The sequence below is a fragment of the Amia ocellicauda genome, chromosome 1, assembly GCF_036373705.1.
Source record: "Amia ocellicauda isolate fAmiCal2 chromosome 1, fAmiCal2.hap1, whole genome shotgun sequence".
In the NCBI taxonomy this organism is placed as follows: Eukaryota; Metazoa; Chordata; class Actinopteri; order Amiiformes; family Amiidae; genus Amia; species Amia ocellicauda.
The window spans coordinates 5,133,111-5,158,862 of NC_089850.1; the positions used below are offsets into that span (position 1 = coordinate 5,133,111).

At 39.2% G+C, this 25,752-nt stretch overlaps 1 protein-coding gene across 1 annotated transcript in view; it reads left to right on the top strand.

The window, feature by feature from the left end:
* The window catches only part of pinx1 (PIN2 (TERF1) interacting telomerase inhibitor 1), a 42,096-nt gene that overhangs the window by 8,447 nt on the left and 7,897 nt on the right, over positions 1-25,752 (top strand). The window contains exon 6 of the mRNA XM_066707666.1: positions 2,117-2,199. Coding sequence (XP_066563763.1) covers positions 2,117-2,199 — 83 coding nt within the window. The remainder of the gene's footprint in view (positions 1-2,116; positions 2,200-25,752) is intronic.

Consider the following 25,752-nt stretch of genomic DNA (forward strand, 5'->3'; position numbering starts at 1 on the left):
CGAGTTCCTGTGCTGTTTCAGCCACGATTGATGGCCATCCTTTCTGGGAAAGGCACCAATGTCTCCTACATGCCCGGCATACCTACTGTGTAAACCAGTAACCTGTTTATAATTGCCCACCCATTCATCATTCTTCTCACTCGGATCATTTGATGTGAACTTGGTAGCTGAAAACCATGAACATTTCATTGATTTAATGAAGCCTTTTTCTTATTATTTGTAAAGTTTTTGTCTTAAAATGTATTGGCCTGGCCACCAAACCTTCCATGGCAAGAGTTCGACTCCTTTCCATCACATGGCATGAGTGACCTGGTGGCAATTAACGACTTCATCCTGATATCCTTTATTTTAATCCAGTTTGTGTTCGTTAACGGACAGTGTTGGATCCAGAAACCTGGCTTCCACTCAAGAGTGTTTCTTAGCTTACTTTGACCTCGGTTAAGCAAACAAGTACTGAAAAACTGTGAAACCACCGAATAATCATTAAAACTGGAGCAGCTAGGCCCCTCAATGCCTCAAAGCCCAGATCCAAAGTATCCTGACTGCCTAGATGGAGGGATGGGAACGAGAGGAGCACACTGTTCAGCAGTTTATTTCAGTGCTTTAATGAGACATTCGTTTTTCTTTTTGCATTGAACTCTCTCATCGGAGTACAAAAACACAAAGTTGTAGAACTTTTGAACAGCAGTGTATGTAAATGAGTGAAGGGTAGATGCACATGAAACTTTCTGAATTAATCTCACAGCCCACGGCGGGGATTGAGGGCAGTAAATGAATCCCAATCATGACCACAGGTTGCCCGGTACTGTCGGAGATATCGCCATGGTCTTCAGGTCCTTAAAACTACCCAGAAAAGGTTTTAAAGTATTAATATTGTTGATTCAAGTATCTAATTTGAGAATTTGTCTTCCATTGCACCGGTGCCACTATGCTACTTAGTCCACTTTTAATAAATGAATGAACTGTGCCATCATCTTATTCCAGTATAACTACTGTATCTCACCAAGCAGAACCTTACTTGTACTTGGTGAACTTAATAACTAATAGGTCCTGTTTTTATGATTTATTTAAGTCAATGTTCTGTTAGGTCAGTTAGGTTATTAGTCAGGTAAGGAGCCAAAGCTGTCTTGGCCTCGGTGCTTCTAATCTGGTTTGACCAGCACTGTGCTGTATACTTAACCAAGAACAAGAAATCGTGAAAGGACTATATGTTGGCCAAAAGTAGAGGTTGTATGCATGTGTGCATGACTGCAGGAGCAGGGGTGGTTGTGTGCTGCAAGCCAAAACTGGTGGAAAAAATAAATAGCTATGGTGTTGAGGTGTGTTGCCTACATCTTCAACATCCCAAAAAAGTTAAATGTACTTTTGGCCAGAAAGTATGGTACTCCCCTCCCACCCCCCCAGGTATCACATTATGTGGTACATTGGTGATTTAATCCCCACACTGTCTGCTTTAATCTGATTTTTGAGATTTAAATGGGCTCTTAAGCATTTATGGTAACCATGATGCAGTGGAAGAGACCTGCTAGTTCATTATCGGATCTTCTCAAAGTCACTGATGATCTGCTATCTGTATTTTTCAGTTTGTGTAAGCCTCTATTGAAAATGTTTCAATGTAGAAGATTGCACATATGCAGAGCTGTTTTAATATATATATTTTTTTATTGTGCTGCACAAAGAGCATTTTAGCATTTAACATTTGCAAGATTCGGTTTGCTAATTCCAAAATGGGACTGAAAATTTGAGACCAGAGCCACAGCTTCCCATTATTTTACAGTCATTCACTTCACTTCTATCAGTGATTGATGTTCATCACTATTCCCTAAATAGGCTTTTATTTATTTTTTTGTACCGTTTAGTTTCTTAAATTACTGTGATACGTTTTACTGGACCATGAAACGAAGCACTCAAAATAGGTTGCACTGTCACATTATCATAACAGATCTAACAGGTTTTGGATAGTTGTTTTGATTATGTTTGGACCAGACTATGATGGAGTTTATAAACACATTTTAGAATAATTATTCCAAACATTGCATTTAGTTCTGGATTTTTTTACTCTAAGACATGCAGTAGAATTTGTATTCACAGTTCTGCCCACGGTTTTGTTTTGCAGGAAAGGACTTGTCCAACCGTAGTGAGACTGACCTGGCCTGTATTTTTGGGAAGCGGATGAAGAAAGCTAAAAAGGAAGAGGAGGTAGGCAAAGTTTTCAAAATCTTTTTTTTTTCTTTTCTCAAGAATTTGGAATCGACAATACTTTTTTGTAATTCCCCCCCATTTTTGAAACCTCCAATGCATCTTGGCACATTGCTACTATTGACATTGGAACCAAGTTTTGTTTGCCTGCCCATCTTTAAGTTGAACGGGCTGAAGATGATGAAACAAAAATGATTAAAAAAAATAAAAGTTAAAACAGTTACTAATGCAGATCAGAATGTAGATTTGCAATCATCTTAAAACATGACAGACGTGCTTGATGTTGGCTGGAAGGTTAACATGTTATTAATCAAGAATTTACAATGTTGGTTTTCTTATTGAAATCCTATCATTATGAGAGAGGTCACATTTAAGGGGCTGACAACAAAGGATCGAAGATGCACTTCACTTGCTTAAAGGTTTTCTTTTTGTATTTTATTGTAAAAATTCTACATGTAGTAGAACATATGAGTTTACCTTCTGGTACATTTCTCGTTTTCTCAAATGCCTGAAACATTCAGTGACCTTGCTGTGTTGTTTCAATTTAAAATAATTTCCTACAAGATTTGGACACTTTACAGGATGACATTGGACAGCATTTGGGTGGCAGTGTAGTGGCCTGCTACTGTGGAAGACTTGAACTGAGAAGGAGAAACGTTCCACCATTTGCATATTGCATATATGTTCTTTGTGTCTTGGTGTCTTCACCTGTTACCTTTATATGTCAGATCCCTTAACTTTAAATGTAGCATTAAAAAAGAATGAAGCAAAGTTACACTTAATAGAATCCACAGAAAACTCTTCATATACATTTAATATTGATTGATTGTGTAAATAATACTGTTAACCTGGTCATTTAGGTTCAGATAAAAATTGCATGGTCTGTGTATGTTTTGGATTAGTATCTATTTTTATATGCCAATGAACATATTCATGATGCAGAGACGGAAGGCTAGTGTTCCTCAGGTTCACAACCCTTGTTTTAAACACTTACTGAAGTTCCTCAGAAGTAGACGGTGACCTAGAAATGCTTAAACTAACAGACTTTGAAAATCACAAACCAGAGGATTTGCTTCGAAGGCTTGATGGAGATCGCATCGAAGATTCAAATGACAAACTCAAAAGTTTTTTTTCGCTTGAGATAAACAATAAGAAAATAGTACAACGTAATTATGATATTGAAAGAAAAGGTGAAGACTCTTCAGACAGATGGGTATGTTTTGCTTGTTGCACCCTATCATTATGCTTAATATACGTTTATGAATCCTGTAAATACATTATTTCTATTTTGTCATAAATGACAAGAACAATTAATAGTTAATTTACAATAGAAAATGAATTCCCTACCTATCAGTTTTGAAATGGTCACATTTTTCCACCAAAGGAATTCTTATTATTGGTATTTGGAAGTTGGGCAGAGAAACAATCAAGTACCTTCCCTCTCTCCCTTGTCAAAGACGCTTAATAAAGTGTCTGTCATGCCTACTAATTGTGTCTTCAGCTGAATGTGTTCACTTAGGGGAGTTGTTTTGATCATATCTGCAGTTTAAACCACCTTCCATGGCCTCCTGGCTATTTAAGATGTTGCTTCACAAAGTGTAATTAGTGTTGAACAAAGCTATTCTTTTTCTGTTTATAGAACAGGCCTTTTCAGATGGTGTTTGAGCAATATCTAGTCACCCCAGGTCACGAGAAACTGAGTGTCAGTCTGTCCGTGTCCTTTGTGACCAGTCCTCAAGAAGCTTTGTCTTCGGACACGTTCAGAGTGAAGCATCACTGTCCTGACTTTGAACATGGTTGGTTATGTCATAATGCTTCTGACAGTTTGGTCAGGTCGCATCATTGCTAGTTTATTTAGTGCCCGGGTGGGTGATGCTAATAATGGGATGCTGCAGGCATCCTGTGACACACCCCCCCCCCCCCCACTGCCACCACCACCACCACCACCTCTACTACCTTAGGTCATGGCTGCTAAATGGGATTATCTATGTTAGCGTGTTGCCCAACACCTGCCCTTACATTTAGATCGCACACAATGTGGGATCCCATTAGGTCACTGTTAACAGAAGCGGCAACAATCTCTTTAAACGATTTAGATCATTATGTTTCAGATCGGCTGCTAGTTATTATACCCGTTGCATCAGTAACCGTGGGGCACAGAAAATGAAAGTGTGCTGAAAATGCAGACCTGTTTTCACTTGACATTTTTTTTTTTTTTTTTTTAAAGTTAAATTAAGCCACACCATCCATCTTATCAGCAATACATAAAAATCAACATGGAGCTCATTTAACTAGAGCTAAAAGACTATAAAACATGTCATGCACAGCACTGCTGGGTTAAAGATGATGTAGGAAACTTATGTTTGCGAACACTTCATACTTCTATATAAAAAAATTAAAAAATTAAATGGAGTGGCTTAGGAAGTATAGAACTCTGACCCTTCATTTGAAAAAGGCAATGATAAGAATATGGTATAATAATTAAAATGCCGTATCATTCATTGGAAAGCAGTGCAGACAAGCCTAGAGCGAAAGTGTCTGAATTTTATCAGAAACTATAGCGATGGCCTTCGCAATAACCTGGTTTAATTATGTCTTATTGTAGGTGTCAATAGGCAGGTGGATCAACCGATGCTTTGATCAGAGTTAAAGTGTTAATAACTAAACCGTATTTCACTCACACAAGACAGTGTGTGGAGCAGTAGCTTGTGGCAGTGAACGTGCTGCACACCGGGTTACCGGCTTGTTCATAAAGCACAAAAAGACACGTATCCTCTTTGGGAAAGGTATTTTTGCCAGGTGTTGTTCCAGGTTATGTTTTGGTTACAAAAGTCATGTTGCTACGCTACATTTTTAACTTAAAGCTTTTTTGTCAAGAAGTTTGTTCATCAATACCAGTATTATATTATATAGTCTGTATTATATATGTGTATGTATATATGTATGTAATTAGGTCTTAGTTGAAGCATATACAATTATGATAAATGTTAAATACCAGGCCTTAATTTCAAGTCGGTTTCATCAAAAGGGAAAACCTTGACTATTTCCTGTGTGCTTTTTCTGACCACAAGTTGTGAGACATTGAGATCCTTCTGGATGGTTTTAATTTGATTTGCAATAGTGGTCAAATATTTCAGAGCGGGCAGGAATGCCACACAATTGTCAGCATATCGTGCTATGGCACAATATCTACGTTCGTGCAGAGTCGCTCAAAAAATAAATGTTCTGATTAAATTAGTACCTGTGAGGTGCTTTAAGAGACTGAATCTAATGTGTTAGAATTTATATTTCTCTTTCCTTCCCTCGGTTATATACAGGTCTTTTTTTATTTTTGAGTTGCATGGTGTTTTAAACCCAAACCAAAATGTAGATTGTGTGTGCTGGTTTAACATGATGTATGGAATATTGTAAATGGCCAGGAATGTAAGAAAACAGACTTCTGAACATGTAAAACGCTTTTTTAGAACTTTGAAATCTTCGTACAATGACAAACATTGCAGTGTTACTTGAGTCATCATCATGATACACCAACAGCGTTAAAATGTTCAGGTTTCTCATTTAATCATATTTTGAGTTTGGTTTTCATTTAATTGATCGTCAACGTGTTACAGAAAGGGCAGGACTGCATCCAGGGGCCTGTCCCGATTTGAATAACCGCGACTGTTGATTAGCGTTAAGAGCATAGAGATTTCACATGTTACTATAGAAACACAAACATGCCAGTGTAATGACCGCATGCATCTTTTTAGAAGTGGCCGCTGTATGTTTTTGCTTTGTCTTGCAGGTGTCGCTTCACACAAACACGTGGAGGCCAGTGGCTCCCTGTGCACAGTTTTTACTCTTGAGTGTGTCCACTCCTTTGTTTCACTAAGAAGTAAATTAATATTATCAGGAAATGCGTTTTAAATAACAGCCAGGTAATGACCTGCAGTTCATAGCAATGAAGAAACATTCATGCTTTTTATATAGCAGCAAGATGGTCATTATGTAAATGTTTAGGCTGGCTGGCTCTCAATACACATTCCCATCGCTAAGGAAGTATCCCTGTTGTTTTGAGGTTATTCGAGTGGCAGTGATTTATATAACGGGCTGAAAGTTTGTTTATGTTCAGTGGATTAAAAACTGTACATAAACAGATGCCTCCATTTCCGTAACAAGACGATTTTCTAAAAGTTATACATATTGTATTATCATATGTTAACCAGTATACATGTGAAGCCCGTGGTAAAGCTGCGCTTCAGAAATGCACGCTGTGAGATGGCGTTGGACATTAGTTTTTACAGCAGCTGTAGCCTATCATATAGAAAAAACAAACACTCCTGTTTTTGTACAACTGTTGCCTGGGATAAATAGGATTCAGGATCTTCAGCGCTTGCAAAATACCTCTACCGAGAATGTCCCCAATCCTCCCACAACAATGGCCACTGCTGCTGGAAAACAAAAATTGGAAATATCTGCATTTTCTGTTTTGTTTGATTTCTTATTGTCCCTTACAGAATGCCAATGAAAAGAACGACAATACTGAGCAGCAATCACAATGGGGTCTCGGGAGGGCTTATGGTTAGCAAAAGTATGGGGGGACAGGAGTATGTGTATGGCAGTGTTTGTTTTTCTCCTTCGTTTTTCTACAGCCTGTCGTTGGTAGAACAAGCAAACTTTTCTGCAGCTCCTATCTGGCTGAACTTCCCAAATACCCCAGTTTTTTTTTTTTTCTCCCCTTCAGGTCCCCCCCCCCCCCCATCATCCATGTGGAATTTCCTTCCTTCATCCAGCTGCGCTTCCTTTTGGGGCCTTATCGCTGGCAAAAATGCTCCCAGATAACTGGAGGGATGCGAGGCCGGCCTTTTTGCATTCGCTACCAAACAAACGTGTCCCTGCTTGCAGTGAGTGAGCGAGCGAGCAAGGGGCCCGAGCTGTCAGCGTTTATTTACTCTTGGTTTTGTAGTGCCGTGTGTGTGTGTGATCTTCCCTGTTGCTCTTTCCCCGCCTGCCAGTGGAAAATAACCACAACAACAAAAATTGACTTGTGCATTTCTTGAAATGTTTAAGTAATTTATTTTAATCGAAGAGACGAGTATTGAAAGTTGGACTTTATGTGGTGCTGTGTTTGTGACATTTTAGATCAGTGGAAGGTTTCTGCAAAATAAAACCTAATACTTCATGTTGCTAAAGGAGACAGAGGGGTATGTCCTGCCATCTTTGACAAAGCAACAATCATTACTTATCATTATTGTTGTTTATCATATACACAGATCAGCCATAACATTATGACCACTGACAGGTGAAGTGAATAACACTGATAATCTCGTTATCATGGCACCTGTCAGTGGGTGGGATATATTAGGCAGCAAGTGAACATTTTGTCCTCAAAGTTGATGTGTTAGAAGCAGGAAAAATGGGCAAGCGTAAGGATCTGAGCAACTTTGTCAAGGGCCAAATTGCGATGGTTAGATGACTGGGTCAGAGCATCTCCAAAACTGCAGCTCTTGTGGGGTGTTCCCGGTTTGCAGTGGTCAGTACCTATCAAAAGTGGTCCAAGGAAGGAAAAGCGGTGACAGGGTCTTGGGTGGCTAAGGCTCATTGATGCAAGTGGGGAGCGAAGGCTGGCCCGTGTGGTCTGATCCAACAGACAAGCTACTGTAGCTCAAATTGCTGAAAAGGTTCATGCTGGTTCTGATAGAAAGGTGTCAGAACACACAGTGCATCGCAGTTTGTTGCATATGGGGCTTCGTAGCCGCAGAGCAGTCAGGGTGCCCATGCTGACCCCTGTCCACTGCCAAAAGCACCTACAATGGGCACGTGAGCATCAGAACTGGACCACGGAGCAATGAAAGAAGGTGGCCTGGTCTGATGAATCACAAGTTCAAGGTGTTGACTTGGCCTCCAAATTCCCCAGATCTCAATCCAATCGAGCATCTGTGGGATGTGCTGGACAAACAAGTTCGATCCATGGAGGCCCCACCTCGCAACTTACAGGACTTAAAGGATCTGCTGCTAACGTCTTGGTGCCAGATACCACAGCACACCTTCAGAGGTCTAGTGGAGTTCATGCCTCGACAGGTCAGGGCTGTTTTGGTGGCAAAAGGGGGACCTACACAATATTAGGCAGGTGGTCATAATGTTATGGCTGATCAGTGTATAATAACTTAATGCCTGCTATTGCAAGTTAGGTTACTGCCTTTGAGAAGCTAAACTTCCATTGCTGATTGAGCTGCAGGAATCCCACTTTGTATAATCTGCCTTTAAGGTACCTGAGTGGAAAAAAATGTATTGCTATTATGAATTTGAGAAATCTTATCTGAAGAATGCATTTCAATATTTCTGTTTTTTTTTTTTTTTTTTTTAAACGAACTTCAGTCTTATCTGCATTCATCAAAGGAGTGACTGGGTCAAGCATATTTTTTCTTTATAAATGTCGGGTGGGGGGGGGAAGGAATGTAATGCTTGGAGTTCGACAGCCTCGCTCTCTAATTCAGACATGAAATGAGAGATGGCCGGGTTAATTTCCCCAACTATTAAAACTCTCTAAAATTTTAACGAACTGCACGCCTGCCTAATTCTTACACTTGGTCTATCTGGCTGTCCATCTGGAGAACTGGCTGCTATCTATCACCGGTGCCCACGCCTCTGCAAATGTTGTGTTTTCTGCTACCACACAATTACTCAAGGCAAGATAAATGACGAGCAGCTGAAAATCAAAGACTGAGGCACTTTTAAATGAAGGCGCTTGGCACTTTTCTATTCTCCTGCTTATCGGTGGTGAACGCGGCCCCTGGCTTGTCGGCTCCTTTGGGGTTTTGTTAGGGACTGCAGCGGAGCTGAGGGGAGCGCTTTTGATTTATCTCCCTTCCTCTCTCCTCGGCCACTCCAGCGGGCCAAAAGAGCCGAGTTGGCTTTAATGTGTCGCCGTTAGAGACCCAGCATTAGCTGAAATAAACCATCCTGCCTCCTCGTGAAAAATGTCCCCTGATTGGCTAATTAATCAGTCAAAGGGGAATGACATGGCCCTCGACATGAGGGACCCAAGCAGAGAAGTAAACAGGCCTGTTGATAAATGGTTTCCCCACGAATTCATATATCAAGAAAACTTAGTCATTTTTTAAAGCCACTGTTTGCATGAAAGGTAGATTGCAATGCCCCCCCACCCCACTCTCTCTTTATGTTCTTGCAAGAAAAAAAAAAACTATTTGAGACAACTGCATTGAATTACTGTGCATTAAGATGTGATTCTTCTGGAAGGTTAATCTTCCCGACTGCAGAAGTGATTGAAATCTTTGAAGGGGATCGTACAGCATACTTTTTAAAAGAAGTTACATGATCATTTTAACTTTGTCTGTTTTCAACATTTAAAGCCACCCATTTCAGAATGTTGAATTTGGATTAAAGTTTTCCACTTTTTAAGATGATTGAATGTATTTATGTGTGATTTTCACATTTGTGAAATAGTACTGCTTTATTGTTAAAGTTTCCTGTTTGAAATAAATGAGGACTTCATATAAGAATGTCCATCCATTTACAGATGCCGGTTAATCCTGAATGTTTTTGAAGTGACTCCCAGCTATAGAGTTTAGACATTTGGAAGATCCATGTGTAAAATTCAATTAATAACTCCCTACAGTGCTATTGCTTTGGGATACACTTTTGCTAGCTATAGTTTACAGTTAATTTACATGTTCATCTGTGGCCTCTGCTCAAATTGCAGAGTGATAGAAAGTAATTATGTTAGACAAAGGTCGCCGAGATGTATGTGTGATTGTTTTATTCTGTACACTAGTGTATTTACCTCACAGTGTCAGAATATATTGGCCATACAGTTGTTAACACTTTCTCTATAACAGTGTGAACATTAGCATTTTCTTCTCCTGTTTTATCTGCACAATTGTGTAGTATGGTGTCAGCCAAAATAAGATGGAAACAACTCTGGTGCTGAAGCGTAGTGTGTGATGGTAGCAGTATAGAAAGCACACAGATTATTTGATCCCCAAGGTTAATGTATAATTTTCAACACTGCATTTGTCTGTCTTGTAAAATATGAATAATTGTTCTAGCAAATAGCAGTAACATTTCTGTTGTATAATTTGGAATTTGTGTTGCACAGCAACCCGTTACCAAACATCTTGCCAGCAGAGCTTTATTTCTTTATTATATTATTTATCCATTCATGTTTATACTGTCTGTCATGCACTGCTATTGCTGTAGTTACTTTACAATACGTCTGTAATGTTTTTAGTTTTTTTAACCTATTGTTATGAGCACAGATGTCCCACAGTGAGTGGGGAGTTATAGATTAATAACCCTTTTGATTTCAAGAAGCTGTATGAAAACAACACCGATTTAAAGGGTAGCTGTGTATGTCGCGAACACTTGACACTTGAACCTATGTGAAGTACAGGCGCAGAATGACTGCTGCGTATACTGTGCATAAATGTGGCTTTGTGAAATACCACAATCACCAACATGTTTGGAATAGGTGGATCTGTATCAATAAGCAGTTTTTGTGGAGTATCATTTAAGTTTAATACTTCCCACTTACATTTTATTTAGTGCCTGCAGTAAATTGTGTTAAGGTTTGGGGATTACAGATGTGAAAAAGATCAAATAGAAAAGTGCATTTTATTTTATAGTATTGCCTCCCCAGTCACTTGAAGGTACCTGTTTGATATGTTAGGGATCTTCACAGGAGAGGGGCAGGGGTGCAGTCAGGGTGGCTATTCTCTAGAAGACCTTAGTTTGAATGAAGTTGTGCTGTTTCTGGGGTTTTCAGGTGTGGCATTTGAGTTCTGCTAAACCAGAGCTACAAGAGCCTGGGATTAGTCTTCCCTGCAGCAACTAGGGAAATAATTACTATGAGTGGTGCCTTGACATGAATGTCTTACCCTAATCATCATCATCATCATTCATAATAGCTGATCAGTAGCTGATTTTTTTTTTTTCTCATTATTTCCAAATTGTACAACCTCCCAAAACTTGTTTCTTTTGCTTTCTTACTGCCTACTGTTTTATTTGTCTAAAATATGGGCAACTGCAATTGCTGCATGAGGCGTGTCACTTGGATGAGAGGTTTAAAACTGCCAGCACACACGTACTCTGGATTGTCTTTTGATACAATCATAAAAATAATAATATGCTTCTGTAACTCCTTTCAAGCCAAGGAATCCCACAGTCCTTTGCAGTTTTATCAACTATGGACGTGCCCACCCACATGGGTGATGCAAGCCGTCCATTTTGCATCAGTAGCCAGGGAAACCACAGAGTCTCAGGACCTCAGTATAAAAACAGGTTAATACATTTCCCTGCAAATTAATTGTCTATTCCAGTTCTCTTTCTGAGTGCTATTTCTTTGAAATTTTGCTAGAATGGTAGTGTGTTTGTATGCGAATGCTTATGTTTGAATATTTGAAGATTATTAGTATGGATTTAAATGCACCAATATCAGAGACAGCCTCTTTCTAACTGATGTATGTTACCTTTTTGTCTGATGGAAAATATCTACTTAAAACCAACTAAGGTTTATTTCATTTTTGTTGTAGATATAAAATGGTAATTGAAAAGATAAGACGGGTAGACATGCAAATTAAACAAATTTTACTTTGCTAGCGAGGCTTTGAGGTTTTTAGGCTCTGCATGCAGTGGAAACGCAGGTGAAAGAAAGGTGGCTAGTGGTCTCTAGTTTTTGTGGTAAAATGTTGGTTCTCAAAATCAGACTGAAGGCAAACTACATTTTTATTCAAGTCTTAAGAAATGCACTTAACTGATTGACTACTTGCACAATTGGTCAGTGTTGTGACCACTTATTTTATTTTATTGAACCTTATATTTTCCACTTGAAGAGGGAGCACAAGGGCAGATAATACTATGGTTCATGCAGAATAGGTGCACTCTTAAGATGAAAATCAACAATTTATAAAGACAATGTCCTACTAAGTAGTCTGGAGAAATCTTGGAGGAGGTCCAAGTGAGAACAATTAGACTTTTTCTCCCTTGGTGAGAATGACTTGTGAGGAAAGATTCAAGAGTTCACTCTTTTAGGTCTTTAGCTAAACATTGAGGTAGTGATGAGACTGAAGTTATTTCAGATCCTTAGAGGGAGGTGAGCCAAATACGTCCCATTTCCCTTCTCACTTTGGAGGTTATCTTGGTGCATTTTTCAAGTTCTTTTAGCACTTAGTCGTCTTCATCTTGGAGCAAATTGCTCTTAAAGGCCAAAGTTCTTTTTATGTTTGTAAAACTATTGTATTTTTTTTTTTTTTAAAGTTAGGATATCTTCCAGGAAATGTCCATTTTGTGACCTGCACTACCCTGGTCTGCACAGTGCATGTTGTTATCAGGACATCTGTGAAGAGCCTTCGTGTAAAGCATGTGGGATTTTTATTGCACTTGAAAACGTGAGCGGGGTGGTGGGAGAGACCAGGGTGTTTATACAAGAATGTAGTCTTATTTAAAATCAGACCAAATGGTGAATTCACCGAGTTCAGTCAGGACTCTGCGTTTGTTTCACATAACCAAATAGTCATCATGAAGGTAGGTATTTTCAGTCAGGCTAAATCTTTTGCACTCCACTAAACCAACTACTTATTACTGTAAGCGTCAGCAGCCAAAACCTGTAATGTGGATTTTTTTGCCCCCTTTCAATTGTACCTCATATCAGTGTATTATATATTAATTTTGCAATATGTTAAATGTTAAAAATGTTTTTGTCCTTAAACTTAGACACTAAGAAATTCAGGGAAAATTTTAACACCATTGCATTTGGTTTTATATTGTATTTAATCTTCTATTTTACTCTGGATTAGCATGATCCCACAATCCCCATATTAGTTCCTTCATTCAATATCCAAATGGTTTGCTAAAATATTGTGAAATTGAATAATTATTAGTTAACTTGTTCATCTTTTGTGCTCTGGTATCTTTTAATCTCGTATGATTTGTGAATTGAAACTGTGTGACTTGGCATAGATTTTAGAAGGAAGTTATTGTTGTAGTCAGGCAGTTGGTGCCTATTAGTGTGACCTTGTGACCTCTCCCACTCCCACTCCGCCCGCAGCACAAAGGGCAAGGACAGCGGGTAGTGCCCGGGGGTGGCGCCGACGCCCACACTCGCTCATTGTAAAGAATCGCTTCTCCGTGGATATTCCCTAGAGTCTGCCAAATCATGCTTTGGATTGGAGGAGAGAAAGGGGGCAACAGTCTTCTCTATCTGTCATCTGGCAGTACGAGTGCTTACTCATTCTGATGCTCCATCCTGAAACTAAAGCATACGTGATTTCTGTGTGTGTGATTGCACATTAGTGAGTGTGTGTGTGTGTGTGTATATGTGCGTGAGAGAGTTGGGGTAGCCATGGCCATATGTAACTCTGAGGCACAGCTGGTGCTGAGCTTTGCAAGGCTGGCTACATGTTACAATCTCTCACCCCCCATCTTTCTGCTCATCCCTCAACTCTAATTAGAACTGATCTGGACATTATTTTCTAACTTGAGTACTTTTCTTTTCAGAATTCACAAAATACGTCTTATCTGTGTGCAGTAAAAGTGGTTCACATAATTTCAAATTAAATACACCTGTCTCTGTAAGGTCCCACATTTGGGTAGTGGATTCAAAGCAAACCATGATGACCATGAGCTTTCAAAACTACTTCTGGATGAAGTTGTGGAAAGGTACAGATCAGGAGAAAGGAATAAAAGTATTGAAAAGGCATTGAATATCCCTAGGAGCAGAGTCAAGTTGATCATTAAGAAGTGGGAGGTATATCGCACCACCCAGAATCTGCTTAGAGCATTAAGAATGGCGTTAGTCAGAGAAGCCACCAAGAGGCCAACTCTCATCCCATGGATGAGATGGAAGAGATCGTCCATGTGTCAACAATAACTCAGGTACTCCACAAATCTGGCCTGTATGGAAGAGTAGCAGGAAGGAAGCCATTTCTGAAAAAAAATGCATGTAAAATTTGGAATTTGCAAAAACATGTGGCAAAGGATTCTGTGGTTTGACGAAAACACAAAATTGAACTATTTGGACTAACTGCAAAGCGTTAGGTCTGGCGCAAACCCATCAAAACACATTGCCCAGGTAACACCATTCCTCCTGTGAAACATGGTGGTTTCCCCCATCATGTTATGGGGATGCTTTGCACTGACAGGGACTGGGAAGCTTGTCAGGGTAGAGGGCGAAATGGATGGAGCTAAATACAGGCAATCCTTGAGGAAACCTGCTTCAGAGATTCACCTTTTAAGCAAGACAATGACCCCAAGCACACAGCCAAAGTGACAGTGGAGTGGCATTATTTTAATGCCACAGTGGCCCTGTCAAAGCCCCGACTTGAATCTAATTGTGAATCAGTGGGAAGACAGCTTGCTGTCATCCAATGAACCCCATCCAACGTGACAGAGCTTGAACAATTTTACTAAGAAAAATGGGTGAATATTGTACAATCCATATGTGCAAACCTGGTAGAGACTTACCCCCCAAAAGAGTCGCAACTGTTCTACTGCCAAAGGTGGGACTCCCAAGTATTGACCTTCAAACACAGTATTGTAACTATTGTATATGAACACCCTTGTCTTCACTGCTTCCCAAATGTATTTATATTTGTATTTGCTGTGTTTCATATAAAGCACCAGCAGTAAATGGCATCATGCCAAGTTAGGTCAAGTCTTTCAAGTTTAGAGAGAAAATGATGTACTGAATTCAAAGAAATACCCCAGCAAAGAAGCTGTAGTTTAAGAACCACTTGACTTTCAAGGGTTAAGAAGCTATACATTTCCAAAATAATTTTGACAGGATATAACATCTTACTTTCCACTCGCTATCCTTCTGAAACTGAGCCGACACGCTGAGGTGGGGTGGGGGGACAGACAGATGAAAGTGTCTGTTAGTTTGTCAGTGGCTGGACAGGATCTCCCTTCTTTATTTGCTAACCCCACAACACTCGACCCATACTTCCTTGCAGCTAAATATAGAAGTGCAGTATAAAAGGTAGAAGAGGGATACTTGTATTTATTTTAAGACTCCTGCTGTTTTGCAGACATTAAAAGAGAATCCACCGTTTCCTTTAGGTTTTCTATAAACGTAGAACCTACTTGCAGATTTTCCAATTGTATTTATTTTTTTAATGCTTAGAGTTAATGATATTATCAGCTGAAAGTGAGCTGGCTGTGTTGCTAGTTTACATTCTGCTCTCTCCATTGACTTATCTATCACTTGTGTTTTATTTGTAATAGTGTTAAAAAAAACAAAAAACAATGATAAACTAATTCAACTTTATATTTAGACATGGTGCTTAAAATGTGTGTGACACATGTAGAGTTAGAGTGTTGCCAGAAAGCAAAACAACTTGCAACATTATTGTTTTTTCTTTTGATTTCTTTCTAACATATGTTAAAATTACAATGTTCCCTTACCCTGGAGGTAGGAAAGTTGCAGGCAAGATACAGACACCCACAACCACATTAAATTATCAAATGGTTGAAGTGGGTCGTGTTTTTATTATTTGTGTAGAGGAGTGCTATGTGGCAAATATCAGGCAAGACAGGCTTGTAAAAATTACAAAACACTTATTGAAAAATGAAAACAACAAACAAAACACAAAAAATCACCCCCACCAAACTCAAGACTGGGGGATCAGATTGGGGATCACCTACAACATGCCAACACTGGCTGTATTACAACTAACTCCAACCCTCATCCCTGATCCCAGTCTTCTGAGAGCTTGATAGCTGTCCAGTAGGATCTTCTCCCCCAAGCCACACTATCGCATATACTAATATTAACAATAACAATGAAACTTAAACAGATACCCCATATATTTTACTATAGACTATTAATATATAAATAAACTTTTAATATGGAATTTTAAGCACACACACACACACACACACACACACACACACACGGTTCTGTGCAGGTTAACATGGTTGGAACTGCCATCCCCTCTCAGACAAGTTCCAAAACAAAGCCAAAACTACCTCCGTTGGTAATAGTGTTTCCCTAACCATACATTCAAAATAAATAAAGCAATAAATAAATTACTACTGGTTATTCTACCCAAGAAATGTTGGCAAGATATGTGGGTAAGTGTGCTTGTTTTCATATTAAAACAAACCATTAATGCAATTACTTATGTAAAAGAAACAATATTCAAAATACAAAACGTGTGTATTTAAAATTAATAATTGTTCAGTTCATTAGTTAGTTTCCTCTCCGTGTGGGCAAACGAACAGTGCGGGACAGTGAAGGGTGAAACGGTGTTCTGTTTAAATATATGCATTTTCTTCCATCACATTTCCCTCCCCCTCAGGTTTCTTGCTCTCCGGAACGTGAGAAAGGAAGTCCGCAGTTTTATTCTCAGCACTTGCTCTGTACCGCACAGTAAACTTATAGGGTTGGATAGACAAGTACCATCTGGTAATTCGGGTGTTAGCACCAGGCATCGTCTGTAACCAACGCAATGCTTGATGGTCAGTTTCCATTATGAAGTCCCTTAATAAGAGATAGTATCTCAAAGAGTCTAAGGCCCATTTTATGGCTAGGCATTCCTTTTCCACTGTCGAGTATCTTGTCTCCCTTGGAAACAACTTTCGACTAATGTAGGCCATTGGTCTCTGCTCTCCAACTTCTCCCTGAAGAAGAACAGCTCCCAGACCAACAGCTGAAGTATCTGTCTGCAGAGTTAAGGTCTTCTCAAAGTCAGGACTCTGCAGCCTAGGCTCCTTGCACTGAATGTCTTTCATGTCTTGGAATGATTGCTTGCAAGATTCTGTCCAGATTACTTTATTTGTGGCAGATTTCTTAGTCAAGTCAGTCAGGGTAGTGGCTCAGCTGGAAAAGTTTAGAAAAAAAACGTCTGTATCACCCAACCAGCCCCAAAAAGATCTGACCTTCTTTTTAGTTGTTGGAGGAGGACATGATTGAATAATCAAAATTTGTATAATTTTACTGATGGGTCTTCAGGTTACAAAAGTTGAGAAAGTATACACTTAACGTCAAACACTTAATTTTATTAATAAGTTAAATCGACTGCAATTTGTTTGGGTTTTATTTGTTTGGCTTTAGATTGTTGTTCAGTAGTTAAGTGGTTGTTGCGACAGCCTCACCACAGATTCCCGCTGAATTAGATGTTTATGGTGAAGTTAGGGCTAATTACGTCTCAGATAACATCTAATTCCTTCAGTGCAAGTGCTGCCACTTAAAAGGGTTTGTTGGTAGTGCTGTTGCTGCTGGTGAAACTAAAACCCGCCAGTGACATCCCCTTTGGCATTTGCGCTCCAGCTCACTCAATCTGCCAGCTCTCTGACATGTACAGATTATCACAGACCTCCACTGGTCTGTTTCTGTGAGCATAAGATGACTGGAGGTTTGGTGTTTCCTAGTTACTAACCACAGCAAGAATGTTGTACAGGATAATTACCGGGGGGTAGGTTAGCTGCCTGACGATTTGTAATTCCGTGGGTCTTTATTTCTCCAGGTTGTCTTTAACCACTGATGTGAAATCCAATCAATCAAGTTGAAAAACTAAATTGTATCTGTTCCATCTTGTGTTTTTTTGACGCAAAGCTCCTGGGAGCAAAATAAAAAGCAATCGCCATTTACCAAGTAAATGTCCTAAGCCTATGTATGTGTGTGTAGCTTTGTGGATGTGTGTGTTTATCTATTTTCATAAAGGCTGTAGATTTAAATAAATGGAGGGCCAAGTATAGACACAACACCTGTTCATTTTGGAACCCTTCAAAGCCATGAATCATGCATTTAAAATTGGCAGATAATAGTCCTGCGTTATATCCCCCAAGTTGTGGAATAGCCAGTTTTCTCACCCTGAGTTACTAATGCAGTCTTGCCACTGGCTTTGGAGAGATGGAGATTTTGCTGCAGTCTTCAGAGATTTGTGTTTCTGAAAGAGAAAGCAGAGGGGTTGTTTTGCAACAGGAACCTGACTGTCATGTGTCTTGTATTGTTGCTTTTCTGAAATATGTTCGACCTTATCGGTAAAGTATATCTGACACAATCACTTTTGATTTTAGGTTGCTGACTAAAAGCCAATGAAAACAGCCGATTAATTTACAAGATATTTGTGTAAATGGCCCTGCGTGTGTACATGTATAGCATGTAGAACAGGACACCCAATCTGCAATATAATTGTAAGTAGTTATAATCATTTAATGAATCATTACAATAATATTGGTGGAAATGCATCAAAAAGGTTGACCATCACTCCCAGGGAGCACAAGACAAAGAGGCCTAATTTGCATAAGAAAAATAAATACCACAGTATTTCCCCAGAGGCATTTGCTTTTCTACGTTATTAATATAACCTGGCTTTCACTTTGGAAGTTGAATTAAGGACAATTGCAACCCTTGCAACTTTTCTATGAAGCCCATATATTATGTAACTTTTCTTATTATTATTTGTGTCTAGTCAGCAGAAAACAGTTGACCCCCCTACCCCAGGATGACTAAAGCCCCATTCACACTGAAATGCCAGAAAATTGCGGGCAATGTTTACCTGCTTTTTTCCTGTTGCACCCCATTCACACTGGCTTTGAATGCCGGAAAATTGCCGTCAAGGACCCATTCACACAGAAAACGGAGAGTGCCGGCAAGAGCGCTGTGGCAGTGGGAGCAAGACTCTACAGAAGCCTGTGGATTCGGGAGAGGAGACACAGACCCATACTCTGGACGTGTTTGTACAAGTTCGATCATTTCCCCGTTTTGCCAGTTTCCTTCCATTGTCTTTACCGGGCTATTACCAGTACAGTACCAGTTAAGATAACGCACATTTGTATTTGTTCATTTACTTATTTTTAACGGTAACATCAGTAATCTGACAACAATTGGATATTGGGGTATGTTCATCAAGGGTGTTACAAAGGTAGTGCAACGTGCACTGATTATAATATTCACAAGTATAGCAGCATATTGCTGTGTTCAATAACTGCATACAGTGTGTTTAAATATTGGATGCATTCATGATACAGACAATCGTCACATTCTGAAAATGAATTGCTTTGCTGGTCAGACCTGCAGATGAACGTGGCCATGTATTATTTGGTTGCATCAGAAGTAGACTGTCAAATGTCTTAGATTACTGCATGTAGTTACTTTATTGCCATCATATTTATTTGTTATTGTACGCGTTATGCTGCCATTTCTTACATGCACTAATCATGTAAAATGTAAATATTTGGTGTTTTATTCATACAAAACGAACTGAGCTCACTTGATTATTGCAATATGATCTGAGTCCTGAGAAAACACGATGAACCACGAAAACGACCCCGAGTTACGAACTCAGCGCGTTTGCACACAAGGCAAGTGTGAACAACAGCACACTGACTGATACATTGTTTCGAAGCAAACAAACCGATTTAATTTGAAACAAACCCAGTGTGAGGGGGTAAAACGTTTGCCTGTATAGAGATAATGTATTTTTATATTATATATTGGTATATAACATCTGACATGTGTGTGACAATGGTTAGCATTACATACGCCAACCTGTTGGTTCATCAGTAACACTCGGAATTGTTGCAACTATATTATTTTCAACCTCCGCCATTTCTAAGGACCCGGTCTGTTTCTTGTTATGGTCACAAGTTCTTGGTCAAAGGCGGCTTAACCTTTGTGTTGTGGTCGCAAAAATGCGCCCCCATTCTGATTTGGTTACGTCAGTTAGCTGATGCAATGCGTCTACCATGCAAAGACGCGACACGTCATTTGCCAGCAATCATTTTCCTCCATTAACACAGACCTTGCTGGCAAATGTTTCAGTGTGAATGGGGTTTATGTAAAGTAAGAGTACGGTTTGGTATTTTTTAAAGCTGGTCATATTGCACATTTTCTCTAAATAGAGAAGAAAATGGTCAACATGTAATTTGTCACCGGCCATTATTCGCCCACAGTTATTCATTTCAACTAACGTGACTTGAGCTCTATATCAGAGTTGGAGGAGAGATTGTATACATTCTGTTAATTTATTTGACGTTTTTCAATAGAATCCTGTTTTTCTGATTAATGAGTAAAGAGTTTGTTTTCTGCTGGAGATAGATGCTCTGTCTAACTCGTCCTTTGTTCATCCTGTCAATTCACATGCTGTGCACCTCCTGAGAATAAGAGTGACAGCCAACTGATTTTACTTACAGGCATTTAAAAAGAAAAAAGTATTAGGAAGGCAAACAGAAATCCCACCTCTGTGGTGCATCCTTGTGTGGAGACCCTGGGCACATTGTTAACCAGGCTCATCTGGGAAGGTTATCTCTTTAATCTGAGTTTAATCTATAATGTTCCTCCGCAGCCAAATTTATTAAAGTGGCAGGACAATGAAGGCACGGCTTTAGCAGTTAACAAGGTTAGCAATATTGGATGTAGGTTATTGGCTGATAACCCTTACAATGAGATTAGGCATTCAGTGCTTTTGATTTAGATGACAACGGGGCCAGCGTGCAACCCCGGGGAGGCAGGGACCAATTAGGCTCAACAGAGTCTGGGGTTTTGGGACTAGGATAACTATTGACCTTTGGAAATCAAAGCGCGATCAACTGTAACTTTGTCCCTGGGTCCCAGGATCCTTATTTCACATTTATCTGTCTAATAAATAAGCAATAGATAGTGGCAAGAAGTGTATAACTAAATAATGATTGGTCACGGGGAGTGAATTGGTTGCTTTCATACGAGCATAAATGCTCATTTTATTACATTTTTTGTGTGATGATAAACTACTTGGAATTAATGAGTTCCTTAATTACTGAATATATAACCCCCCCATACTAAAAATACATGGCAAAAATCTCTAATTGTCTTCTAATTACCTAAACGCACACTTTTAATGCTGAATGAATTCGGTTTAGAAAATTTAAAACAATCTGCGCAACATTGAAGACAACAACCCAATACTGTATTCGTCTAAATGTTACATTTGGTAAAACTACTTTAACCCCCTCTCCCAATTGCTGATGTGATTGTTGACAGTGTTCCTGATTGCAATCCTTGCCCTCTTATACAAATAATTCAATGTAGCTAAATCCAATTTTGTGCATATTCTAGAATAATACTGTGTGTTGCGGAAATCTAACGGTTTTCCCGGCTTCCACTGCTTGTTGTCATGTGTACCTAACATTGCCAGTTTCTGTGAGGTTTACCTTGATCTGTGTGCCAGCAATACAACAGCATTTTCAGGTTTATCTGAATCGGGTGAGATCATTCTCAAAGGTTAGAAAGACTGACAGCAAGTCACTACATTAGAAAAACAAGCAAATCAACTTCTGTATTTTATATTTAAATTTCAGGGTATGGTTCTGGTTGCTGACTTGTCTCCAGTACGTGAACAAGCATTAACTCCTGCATCAAGTTATACATTGTCATTTTATTGTCTGCTTGAATAATTTTACAATATTTCTGTTCAGTCATTTATCGGGGGCCCAGAGATTGATTAATTGTGGTCTTTGATGGTCTTTATTTAGACGGGCTAAAGTAAATCAAGTATAGGTGTGCATGGGGTACTGTGGCAGCTGTTTCATATTAGAAGCTGACCTGAAGGAGTACAAGTTGCCCATTCCAAGTTGTTGATCAGTTCACATAAATCCTTGCCTCCTGGTTTCTGTTCCCACTGATGGATGAAACATTGTCCATCACATTCCTTCGCTGTCCGAGAGAAACGGGAAGCACTAAGTGTTGACCTGGCGGCAACCGATAAATAGCCTTTCTGTTCTTCTCAAATATTTTGGCTACCTTCTTGTTTCCAGATCAGTGGTTTTGTAATTCAACAGTTGGATTTATTGGAAAGGGAAAAAAAAAGGGCCCTGTGAAATGGAAAAACATACTGTAATTAAAGAATGTAAGACATACTACTTTTTCATTTATCAGTGACCTTGTTATATACTCATGCTTTTAATTAACACATTTATTTTAATCAAAAAAAACTATTAACAAAAATTAACTTTGCCCTAAGATTTAATTCACTCACCACACAAATGAATTTCAATTTTCAGTACCACCAAATATGTTCAGAATATGCTTTCCTCAAAACTTTCCAGCCTTTGTGTTGCCACTTAATTGCATATTGACCATTTAAAACACTTAACTTAAAGATAATATACACCTGCAACCTGTCCAACACACGGTAGTACTTGAGCTTCTGGATAGACCTGCAGCAGACTTGCAGTAATATTTCATACCACAGGAGTTAGTGTAAACTGGACAATCGCTCTATTAGAGGCAATTCATTTGGCAATTTTAACTATTTGCTATTGTTTAGCAGACATTTGGACAAGGTTATGAACCGCCAGAAAAGACAGTTTGCCTTGAAAGAAACATACTCTCTGACTGTTCCAGGAGTCGTTCGTTGTGAAGTGGGAAATATGGAAATGGAATATGATTTAGATTTTTTTTTAATTGGTTGCTCAAGGGAGGAGAGTAACAAGTAGTTGAATTCAACCAAGTTTCAGAGATTCTTCACTGTAAAAAAGTAAATGCTTATCAAGCACCTTTGGCTGAAGCTATGAATGTATATATAATCCTTTAGGCTTAACCCTATGCTGTAGCAGATCTACTGACAGAAATGTGTAATGCAATAAGATGCGTTCCTCTCTTGTAGATAAGGCCCTGAAATAATACAAGCTGTCTTAGACAAACAGAGTGTAGGTCTGCAGGGACAGCGTCCTTCACAGACTCCAGCCCGAGGAAGCGCACCCATGGGGCTTCAGTCAATATTGCTGTTGGAATTACCCATACTCCACCACTAAAGAGAGAAAGGTTTGACTGTTTTTAAGGGTCTGCTGTGAGAACTTCCTGCACATGTATGCTGATAAGGGAAATAAAATTGAATGCATGGTTCTTGAGTTTGAGTATGTTTTATGTTATTTTTCTGGTGATCTTAAGAAATAGATTATATATTTTTTTGCATGTAAAGATCTCAGTGTGTTACGTTTTCTTTATGAATGGTTTATGGTAGGATTACTGCATAAGTATTTAATTAAACTTATTTATTTAGTTTAATTGACATAAAGGTGTGCATCCTTTTTATTAGGAGTGCCAGTCTTCCATTGAATATTCTTGCCTTTCACATGTAGATACCTGGGTGTGACATGTGGTGATGTAGTTATTAACATCATCATAAAGGAGGTGGTTCATAAAAATAAAATAAAAACACTTATTAAAGTGTGTTCTGCATTATATAATATAATTCAGTGTTTATGCATTTTAACTTTGCAATGAAAGTGTTTAGTTTCAAACCTCAGATAGTGTATCCTAGGGAGTATAAAGTATGGACTCATGTCATGACTGATAAAACTAGGCCTAATATTTTTTACAAATAACAATCTACTATTTAAAGCAAATGTGAGCCTGCCCGTGCTAATCTCCTGTTTGAATTCGCATCAAGACATGAGTTTAGTCTTGTGTTGGGAGGAAGAATCACAATTGATTTTATAGAAACGCATATTATTTTAAGAGGCTGTTTTGCATAATGAATATTCAGTAACGATGCAGTCGATTCGATAATGATCTGCAAAAAAACATACGCACATTTCCGATCACATATGCACCCTCCTGTATTTGTCTTTACACAAGACTCTGATGATGACAACGCTGGCTGTGCCCAGACGAGAGAGCAAAATACGTGCCCAGTTTCATGACTAGGAGGTACCATGACTACATCCTCCATACAAGCTTCTGCCGACCGATTTTAGCAATCAACAAGCAGATGAAAAGTGTTTATTCACAGCAAATGTGTCAGCACTTCCCGTATGTGAAAATGGGGAATCTGTGCCATCCCTGAGGCCAACACTTTCTGCTGATGACCCTTTGAACATTTTCAACTGGGAGAGGCAGAGGGAATAAAACCACATTTCCTTTTGTGATTTTAATGTGACTATTTATTACATATATTATTGTACATTTTATATATATGAAACATCTTGTTTTAGTAACATACTGTAATTTATTACTTGTATATATTTAGAATATATAAAAACCAGCAGCCATCCGGACCGGTATATCCCTCCAGGAAAGCTTGGGCTAAGATCATCGTTTGTCTTCTCACCAGCTGTATACAAGAATCGCAATATGTTAGCAGTCCAAGACTGCATGTGTTGGAAGTGACAAAACAAGGTGCCTGAACTCAGTCTGGTTTATGACAATGTAAGGGCTGCAGGTAACGTAGTAGTAGACATTTAACCATCCATTTTTTATTTGGTCTAGAAATGAGACTACGATTTTCTTTTAAATGGCTAGCTATTCTTTACAAAGTGATTTATACAGTGTTTTTTTTTTTTTTAGTGGCACCTTGGCCAGAACGGTTCCAAAGGCTGTTTAATTTGTTAATTTCTTTAGGTTTCACAGCTCATGTGCAGAACTGTCTTGGTAAAGTCCTTCAGAGCCCCCCCCGCCAGCTTTTCTCCCTGCTTGGCCGTGTCTGTTTTCTTAATGCATCCCAAGTGCCCCTTGCACCAGAAGCCCCGTACAGCCGCGTGCCCGCTGCCAGGAGAACGAGGCAGGAAAGGCTGATAGCCGCGAGTCTGCCTCTCTGAAGGAGCCTTATCTCTGCACAGCATGTGGCGCTGGGAGCACATCCTCTTCCTGCAGCGCGGTGCTGGGGGTGGCCAGGGGAATGTCGACCAACTGGCTCTGCTCAGGAGGGACTTCAGAAACGAGCGCCGCGGCTCCTGACGGTGGGGTGACTCATCTGCTGGAGCCCTGCCAGGCCCCAGTCACAGGCGCTGGGTGGTGTCCCGAGCGGGGCAGGGCAGGGTGACCGGGGTTGCTCACTCGCTACTTAAAAGCCTGTGAGCTTCTGTTGAATTTTTTTATTATTATTTTTAATGGCATTCTGTGCCAAAAAAAGATCTGTGTGACCACTGAAGTCACTGTGAGAAGGATTTAGGACTGCTATTATTATTTGTATATTTATTTGTTGTCAATCACATCTTCTCAAGTTTGTTTTGACAGAAGCACTCGGCGCTTTGTGGGACTCGTCTATATTTGGATGTGTAAACATTAGATAGATCACTGGTGAAAGAATTGCCTGTTTGCAACCAGTCATAGCTTTCGTTTGTTATGATAAAGCACTTGGAAAAAAATGATTTATTTTTTGCACTTTTCAGCTTGTATTTTCAGCATAACAAGTTTTGAAAGATTCGTGTGGCTGTGCAGTGTGCATGTACAGAATTTTTAATTTACTCGTTACCTCTTTTTAGTTTTCATGGTTTCACCTTGTTTTCATCAGCTTTCTGAAAGAATCTCAAGTACATGCTCTAGATATTTACTTTCCACAATTACAGCACAGAAAATGTTCTCTCTCTAAGGAACTGAGAAGTTTTTGAATTTTACTTTTTGTATAAGGGAAAATGTTCAGATGTCAGATGCGTCTTTCTTGGGAAATCATGAGGCATTTTGTGTAAGCAGCTGTTAGCCAGAAGCAAATGATTTGAAAATGTCAGAATTAGTTTTCAGAAAAGTGAGTTTGCTTGACAAATATTTTTACATCGATAGATAACATCTTGATATCGGAAATTATTCCAGAAACCTTTTCCCTAAAATGTCAGAACTCTGATGCTCATTTAATTTTA